This window comes from Cinclus cinclus, chromosome Z (genome assembly GCF_963662255.1).
Source record: "Cinclus cinclus chromosome Z, bCinCin1.1, whole genome shotgun sequence".
NCBI lineage: Eukaryota > Metazoa > Chordata > Aves > Passeriformes > Cinclidae > Cinclus > Cinclus cinclus.
The window spans coordinates 32,496,904-32,514,390 of NC_085084.1; the positions used below are offsets into that span (position 1 = coordinate 32,496,904).

A 17,487-nucleotide genomic window follows, 5' to 3' on the forward strand; every position below is an offset into this window, starting at 1 on the left:
GGGGATATTCCCGAGGGCTGCTCCGCCAGGTACTTGTGAAAGGAGGAAGCCGGCGGCCGTCACCGACCTAGAGCTGGAGGGGCCGGGCGCTGCCGCGGGGAACTTTGTGGTACTCGGGGCGTGCGGGTCTCGCTTCCGTTCCCTTCCTCTTTCTCTCTTTCTCTCCCAGCGCGGCCGGAGTCGCGTTTTCCCCGCGGCCGTGGCCAGGGTCGTTTTCCCGCCCCGCGGGGGCCGTGGCCCTACGGCCGGCCGCGGGCCGGGATGCGCCGGGAAGCGCCGCTCCGCGGGGCTGGGCGCGCTCCCGTCCCTGCGCGGGGCGGAGGTGGCGGCCGCCGCTAGGGGCCTGTGCTTGCCCGGCTTTTAAACTTTATTACGGAGTTACCCCTGTTAAGGTGGTAGAAAAAAAACTCCTTTGGCGCGCGGGTTTCTTAGCGGTGGGTCGCGATGAGTTTTTGGGCATTTGGGTTTCACGTGGTTGTTGAAGTTTAGTACCCCAAGTCTGGGTGGTGCTTGCCTGTAGCAGAGAGACCGTGGAGCTGCTGCTGCTTGCCTTGTCGCTGGTGCCTGGTGGAAGTGCATATGTGGAAGCGAACTGATTGACATCTATTCTGCAGGGTTAATCAATAATCAGAATGGTTATTCATGTAATGCATTTTTATAGACCTTACTGAAAGCCTTAACTATGCAGCAAATTCTTACAGGGATGAAGTTGCTGCAGCATTGTCGTCCTCAGAAGATAAAAATAATTTTAGCAAGGCTGAAGTACTGTGCTCGGGTATTGTGCATTGCTGGGATAGTGTGGTGGTAGCTGACTATTGTATGTCTTGATAAAGTTTCTCAACTTGAAACTAAGTAATAAACCCAAGTTCATTGCGTGTACTGCCCACTTCCCTCACTGCTTTTTAAGTGAAGATGTGATTGCTGTTATTTTTCCTTTACCTGTAGATGTTTCAAAATCCAGAGTCCGGGAAGCATGGCCATGGTGGGAAATTTAACTGTCCCAGGGAACTAACCATGCCTAATGTTTATTTTTTTTATCATAATCATATGCAGAGGTGATAATGCAAATGTTCACTGAAGTCAGCACTTCAATTTTCATGCAAAGATGTAGATGTTACAGTACCTTAAACTTTCATCCTGCATCTCAACTACACGTAAAATCTTTGCTGTTGTTAAAATCTAGGTATTCTGATACAAAAGTTGAGAAGGCTTGTGTTTTCCTTGAAGTTTCAAAAAACTTCCTGATGTCTTTTAACACACTGTTGTAGTAGAAGTCTTTATAGGGAGACATATTGACTACAACAGTCTTTTTAAAATGCTGATTAAACAAACAGCAAATAGTTTTAAGAAGTATCTTTTTGAAGAATTCAAGTTTAAAAATGTACTGAGTAATTCTGCTATGATCAGCATTTTTTCACATTTGCTTTAAAACTGCATGTTGCAAAATTTAAAGAGAAAATTAAGGAAGTTCTCACTGGAGTGAGAATCTTTTTTTTTTATTATGACTTTGTCAAATATGCTTATGGAAGAACTTGTAATTTTGTTTTTCTTTTGTTCTGTTTGGTTTTTTAAGTTGTGGAATTGCTGTCTAATGTAGGTGTATGATTCCTATGCTGTCGTACAACTAGTATGATGAGTCTCTTTTCCCAAGTATTTTTAAAACTTTTCATAAAGGTTTTCTTATTTTAGTTGAGAACATAGTGAAAAAGAGTTGTCTGTCAGTTGGTGTACTGCCCTGAAATTCTAATAAAGATAACTTAGTATTGACGTTGTTTTTGGTTTGGGTAGCAATGTTGCAGGTAAAATATATGTAGTTCTTAAACTGTACAAATCTAACATTGCAAAGTAGAATCTCCCTAATAAACTTCCTTTTGAGAGAGTAAAACAAAGACTATAGACACATTAAAGGTGAATCAATGAGTGTTTTTAAAGAAATGTTCTGAAGTAGACCCTTTGTGTTTCAGTGGAGATAAAGGTGGTTGGTGATACCTGTAAGTTTGAATATGCTCTGAGATGCTAAGTGCTGCCTGTGACACTTCAGGAAGATCTGGGGTTTTTTTAGGTGACTTGGGGGTGTTCTTTTTTTGTTAGAAGGTGCTAAATATGTTCTGAGAATTGAATGTTTTTGTTTGGTCTCTAAACTGTTAGTTGAAAATGCAGGCTGTTAAGATAGGTGTTGGTTAAAACTGCCCTAGCAAACCTAAAGTAAAACAAAATTTTTCATAAGCTGTTTTGTGACTTTTTGTTTTCAAGAGCACTTAATTAAAAGAAAAGTAAAAGAAGAAAAATTACACTTCCTTGCTGGTTTAATACAGAAATGGGGACATCAATTTATTTCTGTGGAATGCTGAGACTAATTTAGATCCAAACCTTATATTTAATGAGGGTGAGAATATGTAAAAGTAAACACAGAGAAATAATTTTTATTTGTATCAGAAAATTTCTGTAGAAAGCTATGAGAGTTTCAGCTTTATGGCAAAGAAATTGGCTGTTTATTTAAGCTTATTGTGTTAGCAGGAAAATGTGACTCAGGTTAAACTGACAAAATGCAAAGAAACCAGAATGGTGTGAACTGTAATTTTTTGTTGGCTATCAAAAGCAGACCAGATATGCACCTAGAGCTATGGGTGTTTGTAGTTCAGATTGGTGGCCTCCTTGTGGGTTAGTAAGAGGGGAACTTAGGAATGGCAGCAGTATTTTATTTTCAAATTCAGTTCAGTCATTCTGGTACCAGATTAAATCTTTAGGTAACAAGACTTTGGAATTCTCAAGATAATGCTCAAGCTTTTGAAGAGTCATCAACAACTTCCTTATTATTATCCATAGATTTCTGGCTGAGAAGCATTTTTTATTTATATTCTATATAGAATTGCACAGTTTGCTTTTTCCTGTAGTTGTTTCATAAATACTTGGTTTTGACCCACATGTGTTTGTGGAAAACATGTAATACAGCCTAGTATGAATGAAGTTCTCTCCGAGATTGCTGTTCACTCTCCAGTCTTTACTGCTACTAGCTGATATAATCAGAAATGGAAATCATCTATCACAATCAGAAACATGAAAATAGCAAAATATAAATAAATTTCCTAGTTTCCCTAGCAGCTGTCAAGTTACTGTTCATTTGATTTGGTCTGTAGTCAAGAAAATTGATCTGCTTTGTGTACCCTGTCTGGGGAGATAAGCAGTTGATTTGGGTTCTACCAGGGAGTATCTGTCAGGTTTTCTGCTGAACTAATCCTGTGTTAAGGATAAGCACAGGTGTGTGATAAGCACAAGTGTATATTTGTCAACTTTCTTTTAAAGGATATCCTGATTAAATAAAATCTTATTTCAGAATATGAGGATGAGAGTTAGTTTTATCATAAAATTATGCCTGCAGCTGCTGTTTCACGGTACAGTTCTTAGTTCTTTTTGCACCCATTAACTGTTGCATGTAATTACACTCTTGGTTTTGGTTTTCCTGCTTTTAACCATTGTATATATTTTGTACTTTTGTTTTCTTTTGGTGCTGTATATTTTTAATGAAAGACAGTAGTTAAGAGACTTTTTTCCTTTTTCTCATTTCAGCATGTGAAAATTGTGCCTATTTCTTCAGGTCTGTGGATGTGAGTCTTACATTGGCATTAGAGGCAGCATTTTTGACACACTTTGCGGAGTGGGTAGGTGAAAAAGTATTTTGTCTTCTCCTGTTGATACCACTCTTCCCTGCTCTTGCTGTTTCCCTCTTGGCTGAAGTTTAGTCACTGCAGTGAGAGCTGTGAAAACACAAGGGTGAAGAATGACATGACTGCCTTTGCTCTCTGCAGCCGTAGATCAACTTAAACTGTCCAGGAAACCACACCCTGAATTTCTTGTGAAAGCCAATGGAATGAATGCTCATATGATTCAATAAACCAACCATTATCTCTGCAATTAACTTAATCACTTTGAACTACTAGTAATTTAACTTGTTGCCATTCTTATTCATTAAAAGCCATGGTGTATTGCAATGGCATTTAAAGTCAAGGAGAAAATAAATCATTCTTTCTCCAGTGAGTAGTAGAAACAAAGGAATCAGAATTGTGTTTGCCTATGCACACTCTCTGAAAGTGAGCATACTTGGCACAAGTGTATGGTGGGCTTAGAGATCTCTATTAGGATCTTACCATTTAAATGAGACATTATTCTTTTCTTAGAAGGTGGGTTGCATTAATCACTGGAGTAAGGGTGATCCAAAACTAGTTCACATATAGGCAGAACTCAAATCTTACCGTGTTGTCTGCTTTGGGTGAGACAAGACAGTGTGGCAAAATCGGGGAATGGTAACCCTTTCCTTGTCTGTAGGTTGCATGGTAGCTGCAACTGAAGTGGCACATGAGTAGGATGTGACAAAATTTTAGAATATTGCTCCAGCTTACTAGGTCATTCCTAGACTGCACTACTTTGGAAAAGACAATAAACATTTTTAAAGCAAGAATTCAAGGCATATTTTTGCACATGTCCAGAGTGCTAACATACTTCAAGAGCTGCATTTGAATGTATAAATTATGCTTCAGCATTTTGAGATACAGACTCTCCTATCTTAAAGGTCTTTTCCAACCTAAATGATTATGTAATTCTGCATGTATTCAGGCATTTAGCCATCATATTATCTAGGCTAAAAACAAGTACTGTTCAGTAGTCAGCATGTAATGCATGATGGTGCAGTGATCCCAAAGACGACTGAAAATGAAAAGAATATAGCATCCAAGTATTTTATTGACTTGTAACATTAAGAGGCCACCTAATTTAATTAACAAATTACATGTAATCCCTCTTGGTTTTTTTATGCCTTCTTTGTCTTTCTGATTGTGCTCATCTTAATTATGATTTTGTTTCTCTTTTTTTTTTTTTTCAATTTCTGTAGTTTTTTGGCTGGTTCACTTCCTTATTTTATTACACATGATACTGAATTAATTTTCTTACTCTTTTGATTGGTCAGGTCATCTGTTTCTATTTTCTAGTCTCTCATTTGTCTTTCTTGCTCCATGTATACAGACAAGCTGTTTTTTCTGGTCTTGTCTTACCAGGAAAACTACTCGAGCTTCATATCTGTTCCTTCCCCTTCATTTCAGTTATCCATCCTTTCCCAAAACACAACCAATGTTGAAGTAAATAATGTGAAGTTATTCAATGCCATCAGTATATGACCTTGGATATGATGGAAGTTGTAATGTAAAACTTAGTTTCTCTGGAGGAAACTTCTTGAACTTAAAAGTAGGTGATATGCTTATTTGTACTTCAATTTCTGTCAGTGCTAGAAACGTTTTTCTGTGTAATAAAAGCTGGTAGAGAAACTGCACTGTCTTAATTGTCGTTAGTTTGAAATTCTGTCATACAAGATTCTGTTTCTACATAATTTTCTTTTAATCTGTACAACCCTGCTTGTAAATGTACAGTGGTTTTCTAAAATAGAAAACAAACATATGGAAGTAAAATTAAATGTTTTTAAAGTGTGAAAGTAGCTTGAAAATACCTCTATATTGCTGAATCTTTCCTGCAGTGCTCCATAGCATACTGTCCATAGGGAAATCAGACAGTTTGCTCATGGTAGTTTGTCTTGCTGTTGCTGCTGGTATCACACATCAACTGTATGTGTGTATATTTATATGTATGTACAGTAATGGGACTTTTATGTCTGTGAAAAGGTCACTCTGTCTATACTGCTCCTCTGTAGCATCTGTGCTATATAGCTTGGTTTTTGTGTATAGTGGTTGCTCTCTGTAGGGCTGAAGACTGGACAATGAATCGAATCTTTAGATTGCAATCTGTAGAATCCATAACCAACAACATCATAATTCATTAGAAATTTATTTTTGAACTTTTTTTGGATAAGTGTCTTCTATTTTGTGTGCAGAATTGTTATTTTTAGTACATGTGTGTAACAAGTGTAGGCTAGCATGTTGTGAAGGATGTTATGTTCTCTCAGAGGAGCTATTTATCACGGCTGTTTCAGTGTGTACCTTAAAATATAATGAGAGCAGCTCAGAACACACACACGCACACAAAGTATTGTCTCAGCAGGATCCAGGGTTCTCAAAGCATGCCATCCAAAGACCAGATTTCAACTATCCTAGACTGAAAAGTGTTAGTCATTCAATTTTCAACCAAATGGTCAAATTTAAAACTGTAGACTTTCCAAAGGTGGTAACTTGTTTAATAACAATTGATTTATAAAGCACAGAGTATTAACAGGGTGCATGGATTTAATTATTGATTAAAATTTAGGAGTTGTATTTACTTCATAACTTTTCTTCTCAAAATCATGTTTCTTGCATAGCTGGTTGTATGTTTTACTGTTAAATCACTTCATAGAATACTTTAATCAGGGAAAAATCATTTTTTTTACCAGCTAACTAGTATGTTCCATTGAGAGGTGGAAGAAATGAAGACTGTTAGAGGATATGTCACTGAGAAGTAAAACTGAAGGGAAAAGTTCATATTGTGTGACTGATGTAATATTTAGGTGAAGGAATGAACAAGGAGAAGGAGTCGTATTCCTTGGTCCATGTATACTGAAAAGGTGAAGCATTTCTTTTAACAAAAGATGCATGTTTTCTGGATATGGGGCAGAATGTAAACAAAATTTATTTATTTATGGGATCTATTGGTGCTGTGCTATCTCCTGCCAACAGGCTGAGATTGACTTTCCCCTCATTTATGCAACTAATGTATTAATACGAAAGCTTTCATCTAAAGAATGATCCTTACAGGGACTAGTTTATTGCTAAGTTTTCCGAAAGAGGAAGTGGAGGTGGGCCTGGAAAACACAGGCCAATGCGTGAGAGTGTTTCTTAGAGTGAGAAACTGATAAGAAACATTATTAAGGAAGCAGAGAGGAAACCAAATACACACAAGACAGAAAGGATAAGAACTGCAGGATTCATAGCTGCGACTGTGTTTTCCTTGCATACAACACTACTCTCCTAGAAAGCATTAAGGAGTAATTAAAAATTCATCTTGTAAACAGAAATATGGAATCTACTGTTGATCTTGAGGCAGTTCTTTCACCTGCTAGAACAGGAGCTTATTCAACTCATAATTTATGTGATACACATCGTCAACAGATTTCTATTACTTTCCAGCTTTCTATTACTTCTTAGACCTTTTAGTCCTAGTTTTAAATGATTTTGTGCATATGAATTTTCCTTTAAAAATGTAAAAAATACTCTCTTTATATGAAATCTTGTAATTGTGAAGCAGAAAATCAATAGTCAAAAACCATACAGTGAAGAATGCGTCTGTAGAATAGAATGTCACAATTAAGTTGAAACTGGAAAGATTTTTTTAACACTATTTGTAAGACACTGAAAATTTTAAGTTAGATAAAATAGTTTCATGCTTTTAAGTTGAATGATTGATCAGTTAAGAGTCAAATCTTTTTGGTGTCTTCCTATGAGTCTGTGATGGTTTTTGGATACATGGGAAGTGAGTTTCCTCCTTCCCTCACCCCACAATGTTATTTTCTTAAAATAAGCTGTGTGTATTTAGTTCTGTGAAACTATAGGAATCAAAGTAACAAACGTAGATGTCTCTTGTACTGCAAGGTAGAGCTGCTGATAAACAGTGTATCCTGGAATTTTTCTGTTTTCAGAAGGAACTAGAGTTAAAAATGAGTGCTACAAGGGATGCTTCAGATAGCAATTTTGCAGAAATTTTGATTGCTATTGTGATCCAGCCAGTTGGGTTTTTTCCTTTCTTCTTGCTATGAAATTTCAACTATTTCCTTTGCAAGAGGAAAGAAAATAATCCAGAGTTCGACACATTTTCAGTTTTATCACAGTGTTGTTCTTTTTCCCTATAAGCTGTTTACCATTACTTTTGTGTAATTTGCTAACATATTTCAGTTTTTTGCATTTTTTTTTAAAAACATATTGTTACATAGCATAACTGTTGTTACAGATCTCCTAGCAGTTGATTTAAGTGGAAGAATCTCTTATATTTGTTCTCACACACTAGTTCTTTTGTTAAAACTCCTCTTGGGTTTTGCTGTTACCATATTGTTTGGCATTAGTGTCATGGTTTTGTTCCCTTTCTTTCAGATCTACTTCTTTCTTTATTTTAACTTTTAGGAATAAATTATAAATCAGATTGTGCAGTTATTGTACTTTATAAGACTGTGTAAATTTTCTCCTGACCAAATTCAAGAGAGACAGCTTAGTGATGGTTTATTTGGGATCCTGGGTGTTAGAGGATGACTTGTGCATGGTGAAGTATAAAATGATGCAAAATGCTACATAGTGTGGCATTGTATGGATACATTTGTGACTTTAAATATAAAACCTTTAAATTTAAAGCCAAGTATCTTCATCTGTAGAGCACTTCATTCTGAATAGTGTTTATTTACAGATATTTTCCCATATTCACTTGCTTATTAAGAATTAGAATGAAGACTTTTAGTAAGGGTTGTGTTGAGTGTTCTATTGATATTTTGAAAAATATATATATGTGAAAGAAATATATTGCTGTAACTTAAGTAAAATTTTTTCACAAAAACCTGTGTTAGCTCCTGAGGAGAACTTAATCTTCACATATTTAAGGCTTCAGCTAGCTAGGAAATATAAACATCAACCTTTGTTTATAGTAAAATTTGTATTTATACTGTCAGAATACAATATTATTGGAAATTGTAAGTCAGTGATGATGTCACAAAGAAAAGCAGTCATCTTTGATGATAGTTTCAAAGAAAGCTCTGCCTCTGTGTCATGATGCCTGCTGGATCTCTGGAATATTCAGAGTGGCGTTTGGGTTATTGTCCTTTTGGATGAGCTTAAAGACTTCACACTAAGTAGAAGTATTTCTGGCTTTAAGAATAAAAACACATATATTAATTAAAAAAACTAAGCTTGTCACTCTTAATTTTATAGCTTTTGATAATCACATTCTCAAGGTTGCTTTTGCATGTTTTGCATCTTCAAGAGGAAAATATTATTTCCTTATGTTCTTGCCCTGTATATAGCATAAATGAAAAGTACGTAATATATTTCTCTTAACATTTTTATTACTGTTCCATAACTTTTTGGAAGTGTTCGGTATACCAGTACAGGAGGGAGCTTCAGTAGTTCACAAGAGAGGCAGTGGAGCAAGCTGTGTTTCTGGCAGAGCCAACGAGTGTTCAAGCCTGCAAAAGAGCAGCTATCAGTGCTAAGACAGTGCTTCTGGGGTGGCTGGTGACCAGCAGCTTGAGCCTGTGCTTGGGGGTTCTCTTTATAGTGGAGGAAAGGAGGCTTGCTTATTTGTGGTCATTGCCTATAATTTCCTTCCTCTTCAGCCTACTTAAATGGTAGGCTTTATCTATGTAAGGTCAGTTTATTTTAATACAAATATATGGTTTTGAAATTTCCTGTAGTTTGGCTCTTCTTTCTTTGAAATATTTTTATTTTGGCACCAACGGCACTGTACTTTGAATTAAATCCCCATTTTGGAAGTAGGAGCTGCATATCCTTTGCAAACATGAAAGCAGAAGAAAGAGTAAATGAATATAGCAATTATCTAGAGATGTGCTGCAGAAGTAGAAGATAATGTAAATTCTCACTCTTCTCATGGCCCTCAGCTTTTGTTTTTACAGTCAGATTCTATAAAAATTAATAAAGTATGCAGTAGAACACTTAGTTTAAATATAACTATGGTTTATTACTGGTATAGCTTGAAATTATCATGTTTTGAAATTTGCCCCAAAAAGGCAAATTTCAAGTAATTAATTTGTTTGCCACATAGATTCTTGTTGGAAAATGTGCAGCTTTAATTCACATGCATGGAGAGAGGTCCTTTTTGAAATACTTATTTTCCCTTAAAATTGCCTGTGCTCTTTTTCCGTAATGAAGCCTATGACCATGTTCTTCCTTATTGTTGACTTAAAAATAATAGGATAGAAAGATGACTAGCTAGATTATAGGAAAACCATCAATACAAATATAAGCTTCTCTGGAACTATCTCACTTCTAATTAATTGAACTGTACTGAACAATTTTTGACTTCTAGAAAATAAGAGGAAGAAAATACTGCAATTGAAAGCTGAGGGAAAGGTAATAAGGGTGTTACAGCTTCTTTTTAAATTAAATGATTGTTTCTAGGATTCAGAAGTAACACTAAATAGATGCCTGCCATAGATTTAACACCTAGACATGTTCTAAAGAACAATTTTGCAGTACTAGACTTCCCCATCTGTTTCTAACTATATGTCACTCACAAAGATTTTAGAAACCTAGAGTTGCTGACTTTGAGATTTTTTTTTAATGTGTTTGCTGTGAATGCAGTGGGTTTTATCCTGGAATTGCAGAATCATTGGCATAAATTACTATCAGACTTTTAAGAATTGTAGAACAGCTGAAGTAGTTTCAGGATAGGCACCAGTGTCTGTAGTCAGTTGTGTAATATGTCTTATTTAGTCAGGGAAATAGATCTGGTAGGTACAGAAGAATACTTTTCAATAACCTGTCATTGAGTGCCACACTTTGTGGTGGGCTCTTACTGGAATGTTTACTCTGCACTATAGATACCTGTTTTTAAAGAAATGTCCAAAATCAAACTAAGCTTTCTAAGCAACTGTTTTCTAGTTCCTTCTCAGTAATACAAGGAAAGAATTAAGTTTATTCTAGATTATCTAGTGGTTGCTGTTCTATTGCTCTTGCCTTACCTGTCAGCAAGCAATAATTCTCAAAAAATGTAAAAGTGCTGCCTTGAAGTAGGAGAGGTGGAAAGTCTTATGGTGTAAAAAACGGAGTCTTAAGATGTTAGGAGATGATTCGTGTGGAATGATGGAAGGTGTGCAGGAATAAAGTAGGATGTTGCAGCCTTGGTTTGGTAGCTGTCCTTGTTTTGTACAATTCCATTTGCCTCTTTTACCACAGTTTGAAAGAAGGAATAGTCACCATGTATTTGGTCCAGTCCTGGCACTCAGAAGTCAGGCACTGCTTTCTGTGAAGTAGGCTCTGTGCTGGAAGTGTTTTATCAGGGAGGAGTTAGGCAATGTGGCCTCACAGAGATCTGGTGGGAGCAGCTCGCTGAGGTTAAGCAGCTGTCTTACCCCACGCAGCTGTGCTGTGAAAACTGCTGGACTTAAATAGTGGATCACTAAGAAGTAATGTATACAAAGAGAGATTAGGGGCATGGTAGGACACTCTAGTCTCTGTAGAACGATTCAATTAGTATCCTGTAAGACATTATCTTGTGTGGACTTTTTCCAGGATTGAAGGCCTTGCAAACCCGTTGACCAGAGCAGCCTGTAGCAGATAGTTGTCACCACATTAAATGCTTCATGTTACAAAGTAAAAAATATCTCTTTCCCCACTGTGTTGGAAAGAAAGAGATTGAACCAACGATCTTTACAGACTTAAATTTTGTTTTTTCTTTGTGTGTTTTGTATGAGCAGAGTTGCGAAAACACTGAAGAGGTAAATGTCATCTTTTTCATTAATCCAGAATATCTCAAACATACACATTTTGTACTTCAACTTGCACAACTGCCATGGTGTCAGTATATCTTTGCAATCTCCTAGAACATTTTTGCTTTCAGTCAGTGACTGAGAAGGTTTATCATTTATAAGCTGGCTAAATAAGGAGATGATGAAAAGCATCTTTTTAGAATTCTTGTACTTGAGAAATACCTTGGTCAGCCACTTGCAAAAACAGTGACATTCCTAGTAGTTTGCATACGCTACATCCTTCCAAGGGGTGTGCCATAGTTAATAAATGTGCTTTAATTCTATGCGTAGGTATATAACTTAGTCTGGATACAAAAAGCTAAAGAAGGGAATAATGTTTCAGTGGAACATTCAGATAATAACAAAAAGTGTAACCAAAATTTTCACGTAAGATTCTAAATTCTTCCATAAGAAACTAAGTTTGGTAGTCAGGGTTCTAGAGTTAGCAAGCCTAGGCCAGGTCAGTTATTCTACAGTGTCTTGATTTAATATTTAATTGTTTTATTTTGGTTTTTTTGTGGAAACAGTTGAATGTATGACAATTTAAAAACAATCCTTGTATCAGGCTGAAGTTATGAAGACAGTTACGCATTTGAAATTATGATGGGTCCCAGTATTGTAAGAAGCCCAAAGCTTTGTTGATCTTTTATTTAAACCAAGTAAAACAATTGCATAGGTGATGAGCTTGGGGTTTAAAGAGTTCCTTTGTGTTTGGGCTGTTGCAGTGGGTTAATGGTTGTCATTGAAGTAGCAAAAGCTAGGGAACTGTCTTAAGATATAGTGACTGAGTGATGTGTTAGTTTTAAGTACAGGCACATGTCATGGATGAAGGTTGTAATTTTGGTATAATTTTTCTCCTGTTGATGCTGGTTTAGTCCACCATCCTGGACTAGCAGTTCATTGTGTGCTGTAGTGAGCTATAGCTTCAATTTTATGGATGCAGGCCAGTTACACAGAGAATTGTAACACAGGCCACTGCAGCCATCTGAATTGTGTTTCTTTGTGTGTGCTAAAAGTAGAAGAGGTTGGAAGATTGTCTTCTGAAAATGTCTGAGGCATGGTTTTTTAATACCAGTATATATAAAATTAAGTATGAAATTGAAAGAATACATGTTGGATGTGGTAATACACCACATTTTTTCACAGCCTTCTGGAAATATGCAGAAATTTCTTCTGTTGAATAAATTGTAAGTTAAAAATCAAATTAGAGCCTCCACACCAGGAATTGCATCAATAGTGCTTTTTCTTCTAGCCCTCCAGTAGATAAAAGGAAGGTATGGTGTAATAAGGGACCATCATTAATACTTGCTACTGCATCTATGCATACAGCCTTTGTTTAATTAGCATGATATGCATTTTACAATCAAAATATGCTCTTTTGGTGCAATACCTGAGTGCTGGTATACCCAATGTACTGCTAATAGGTGAAAATTATGAGTATTGCATGTTAATTATGTTCTAGTATCTGTGCAAGTACAGTATGATACGCATGACATCTAGTAACCATTAAACTGATATTTCTTTTAAATACAGGGTTTATAGTTTTTAGTTCTCTTAATGTAAAAATGATTTTGCTGTTTGTCACAATTAGATGTTGTTTTTAAATATAATTTTAAGATGCAGTTTTATGGTTAAAAATAAGTCTCCGCTGTTGCTGGAGAGGAATGAACACATTCATGTTTTCTTCCATCCCACACTAACACCTGTGCTCTTTCATGAACAGCTAAATTTGCCTGAAAGGGTTTTTAAGTGCCCTGGCCTAGTCACAGTCTTCTGTTGTGAATGACTTTCACACACTAGGTAAGCAGCAGGAACACATGATTAACAAGGATGAAGAGAACCTAATTGCTCCTTTACAGACCCTATGTAAACCAATACTCTGAGCAATGTTTTTGCAGCCAGTACAAGCCAGCATGATAGCTTATCCTTACATCTTTCTTTGCAATGGATCCTGCCACTTCTCAACCTCTCTTTCAACTGAATAACTAACTCATTTTAGAATGCTGGCAGGCTGGAGAATTGATTAATCTCATAGGAAGACTCTTTGGCACTGGACTTCGTGCAAAATAAACAGTTCATGCGTATGTGGGAATATTGGACCAAGGGCAATGGGAAGTTCTCTTTCCACCAAAGTGATGAGAAGCTGTTTGGATCAACTTATCCCATCTTGTACAATCACTCCCTTGGTCTCTATTTTTCATTAAAATATTTTTATGGAAGAGTGTGGTGAAAGTTTCAGGAAACTTAACAGCCTTTTAGAGGTGTTGTGGTACTTCGTTTCTTTTCAGCATTTTGAAGATGATGCTTGTCTGGAATATTACAGAAGTTTTAATAAGTAAACGGGTGTAACTGGAGCTAGATGCTGATTTTTGAATGAAGTATCTGTAGTACTCAAACTCTTCGCTGTCAGTAGTTAGCCTCAAATTGTTAATACTAGTAAAGCAAGTACTTTGATCTTTGTCCTAAGAATTTGATGGTAAGTCATTTGTATAAGTGTTTATTTTCTTAAGCATTTGTTACTCTTGGTCTTTTAAAAAGTGAACTGTAGTGGGATATATTTAAATATTAAGTGTAATACAGCTGAATTTGCTAAATTCTTGAGACACAGTAAAAATCTATGTTGTTAGCATTTTTTTCCCCTGAAAAATAAGTTCCTGGCAGTTGTGGGTAATGTGTATAGGAAGGGGATATTACTGAGAGAATAAGTAAAGCTTTTATATTGAGCTTTCTCTGTAATAACTTTTACTAGTAATCTTGTTTTTTATTCCTTAGTGTGGCCCTCACAAGCTTCTTCTGGTGTTAGTAACAGACCTTTTACCATGAGCAAATCTACTCCAGCAACAGGTATACATTAAAAAAAAATAAAATCAAAGTTCTTCACCTTTTCTTTCTCTGTCTTGTTTTTTTCTCATTGGTTATTTTGTGCATGTCTTGAGGAAGATGCAGTAAGTGTATATGTTTACTTGTAGTTTTAGATTGGACAAGAAGTTGAAAGTGAGAGAAAGCTGGTACTGCTTTTATTATTACTTCCAGCATTAGGTGTACATGGAGTGTAAATGACCAATGGTTGTACAAATTAACTTTGTCAAATAAATTAACTAAATCATGACATAGACAATTGCCTGTCAGCAGTGGTTTCCAAATAGTTTCTTTTATATCAGGGCAAAGGACAGAGCAGATCACCTTTTGGTAAGTATCTAAGACTTCCTGTATTTTCAGTAAGGAAGAAGGAGGAGTGTGAGCAGCTAACCTGAAGATTTTTGGTTTTGATTTCTTTGACTTGCACATGTCAGGTTGTTTATACTTCTGCTAATCAGTTCAATGTGATGTCCAAATGTTTCTGCTTGGCTTGAAATAGCATTAGCTAATAGCTCAGCAATATAATGTCTTAAATACATATTATTACTTAAAAAAGCAATGACTGACCCTTCATAGTGGTATCTAAGATGCCTAAATGATAGAGGTGTCCTGGTTGAGGGCAAATTTGAGAGGAAGCCTCTGAATGGGGTCCCTCTAGGACACAGATTCCAGCAGTCCCTGCTCCAGCTGGTTCAGGGAAAAATATTTCCTCAGAGAGAAGTGGAAAAAAAACCTGTTTATTTACCAGGCAAAGCACACCCCTACACAAAAATGAACAATACTAAACAGCAAAACCTCTTGCCCCTTTGAAGAGATGACAAATTCAGCAGAGTCCCTTCTGTGGGTTGCAGCCCAGCTCACTCAGGCTGTTCTCAGTCCCTCCAGAGCTAGGAAATGCCACAACCCAGGCCAGGCCTGGTGGGACACAGGTGTGAGCTCCCAGTGCTCTTATGGGTTTTCAGTCCAGAGCAGGTTTGAATAATTCCAAGAAAAAGGGAAGAAAATCCACAATCCGGGAAACTTTGCCTCAGCTAGCTAGAAAAAAACAACCAAAAGCAAAGGAGTGCTCTCTCTCTCCTCCTGTCCACTGCAGATGACAACAGTCTGTGTGAAGGATGTGTGGGAGAAAGTGCAGTCTCTGATAACAAACTCTGCACCTCTTCTCTCTCCTTTCACTCCTGGAACCAACCTTAAAGCTGCTGAACTCAATATTCAACACCAACAGCACAGACAGTTGGGGACACAAGCATCATAAAGTCACCCCAAGACAAGAAGTTTTTGGGATCTATTAGTAGGCACACTCATTAATGCTCATATAAATATAAAATTAAATATAATCGCTATTTAAATGTGTGTTTTTACCTAATACAGCTGTTTCAGCTGCAGCACTTATTTTTTTGTTGTTTGGGGTTTTGGGGCCTGATGGGTCACGTATCTAAAATGCGTACCTCTCTGAGGGAAGACATTTGTACCAGTCATGAATTGCAACTGTAATGAGCTTCCCTCTGTACATCAGGAACCAATTTTTACTTTGTTCTTAAGGCTTCTTTTGGTCTGTCTGAAAGCATTTTTTACTTTTACTCAATTGAGTGTACAATTCAGAAAAATTATCACCTTTGGCATGATTTAAATAATTTTTGAATCAATTTTGAAATTTACATGCTGGAAGATACAGATGGTTATCACTGCATCAAAATTATCAAACCACAGATGGAGAAAGAAGCATGGTTAAAAAAACTGGAAGATTTTATATTTGAGCTGTGCTAGCGTTTATTGCCGATTTAGTAACCTAGCTTAAGTTTTGCAGGAGAAGAACTACAGTAGTTTGCTACTTAGCTCCGTTTTGTCACCTCTAATAATGTGTCAGAACCCAGAAGATACTGCTTCTGCAGGAGTCTCTCATATTGAACTAAGGGCAAAATTCATCCTAGGCTTCATTTCCTGCTTTCGTTAGCCAAGCATTCCTTGACTTTGTCTAAGTCAGGGACATCTTGTCCATTTTGAACCTGAAAAGCAACAAAATTGTTTGTTAGAGTTTAGTAATATGTCCTCTTATGGCTTGATACCAGTATCTGTTTAATATGGTCATGTTTGTCCTAAAGTTCACATTTTTCAGGATGCATACAGAACACATGAAGTTTCTTGATGGAAAAATCAGCACATAACAGACTTTTCAGTTTTGCAGGTGGAAGAATTGTTAAAAGTGGTATAGCTGGGGCTTTGATCATCCAGTTTGAAATTTTACAGGCTTCCACTAATGAAAAGGCCCTCTGTAAATGTCCTTATGCAGAATGACTTGTGTGAATCAGTTCTCAGCCTTAGATTGTATGCAAAACCTATGGCAAAATCTGAAATTTCTTATACAGCTTATACAGAAATATCTTCCCCATCTTCTCTGTTTCTCCTTGGAAGGCTAAATGCAACAAGTTAGGTATTCAGAGTATGTCTCTTGCCTCCATTGTAACTGCTTCTAGAACAATATGCTTGTTCCAGATGTGGTGCTCTGCTTAAAAGTGCTCTCAAGGAAACTGAGTAATGTTCTTGAAATCTAGTCATTGGTCACTTACCAATCCAAATCTTTCACTTACAGGATCCAAATAGGTATATGTTCAAAAAATCCCCATTTCTGGCAGTGTCTCAAAGTGGTAGATTTAGGAGTCTGTATGGATTTCATGCAATCTTTTTCAAAGACTATGAAACTTAAAATCATTTGGAATAGCAGGCTTTCTATAATAAAGTAAAAACAATCCCCAAACCTTGAGTTAGTAACTCAGTCACAGAAAGATAAGTTGGTGCTAAAAGAAAAATTAATGTATTGCCTCTCAATTAAAGTTTTCCCCTCTTCTGTTCAACTAACATTTTGTAAGTATTTTATGTAGACATTTGGGAAGAAGTTACTGGACTCTCATTAAAAAAAACCAAAACAACAGTAAACCAAAACCAAATCTCCAGAAAATAAACAAATGCAAAGGAAAGCCAAACATGCTTCACCTTCCCCTTGCTATCAAGATTTGGAATAGCTGATGATGTCTTCTTATACTGTCCCTTTGTTAGATATGAAATATCCTTTCTTAGGGTTCAAAGAACTATATCTAAATCAATGTAAGTGCGGTCATTTCTCTCCTTTAGGTTTTGCTGTATACACTGTGCAATGGGTTTGTCTTGTTTACTTGTCTGTTTACCTCCCT

General features: G+C 36.6%; 1 protein-coding gene and 1 long non-coding RNA gene across 2 annotated transcripts in view; one reads left to right on the forward strand and one right to left on the reverse strand.

Annotated features, from left to right (window-relative positions):
- Nucleotides 1–3,571: 3,571 nt before the first annotated feature.
- LOC134056543 (uncharacterized) overlaps nucleotides 3,572–17,487 on the reverse strand; it is a 50,566-nt gene continuing 36,650 nt past the window's right edge. The window contains exon 3 of the long non-coding RNA XR_009934161.1: nucleotides 3,572–3,755. This is a non-coding gene — a long non-coding RNA (uncharacterized LOC134056543). The remainder of the gene's footprint in view (nucleotides 3,756–17,487) is intronic.
- Nucleotides 5,227–17,487, forward strand: part of PTBP3 (polypyrimidine tract binding protein 3) — a 33,140-nt gene continuing 20,879 nt past the window's right edge. Inside the window, exons 1-2 of the mRNA XM_062513365.1 lie at nucleotides 5,227–5,235; nucleotides 14,213–14,284. Of these exons, the coding sequence (XP_062369349.1) occupies nucleotide 5,235; nucleotides 14,213–14,284 (73 nt within the window). The 5' untranslated portion in view covers nucleotides 5,227–5,234. The remainder of the gene's footprint in view (nucleotides 5,236–14,212; nucleotides 14,285–17,487) is intronic.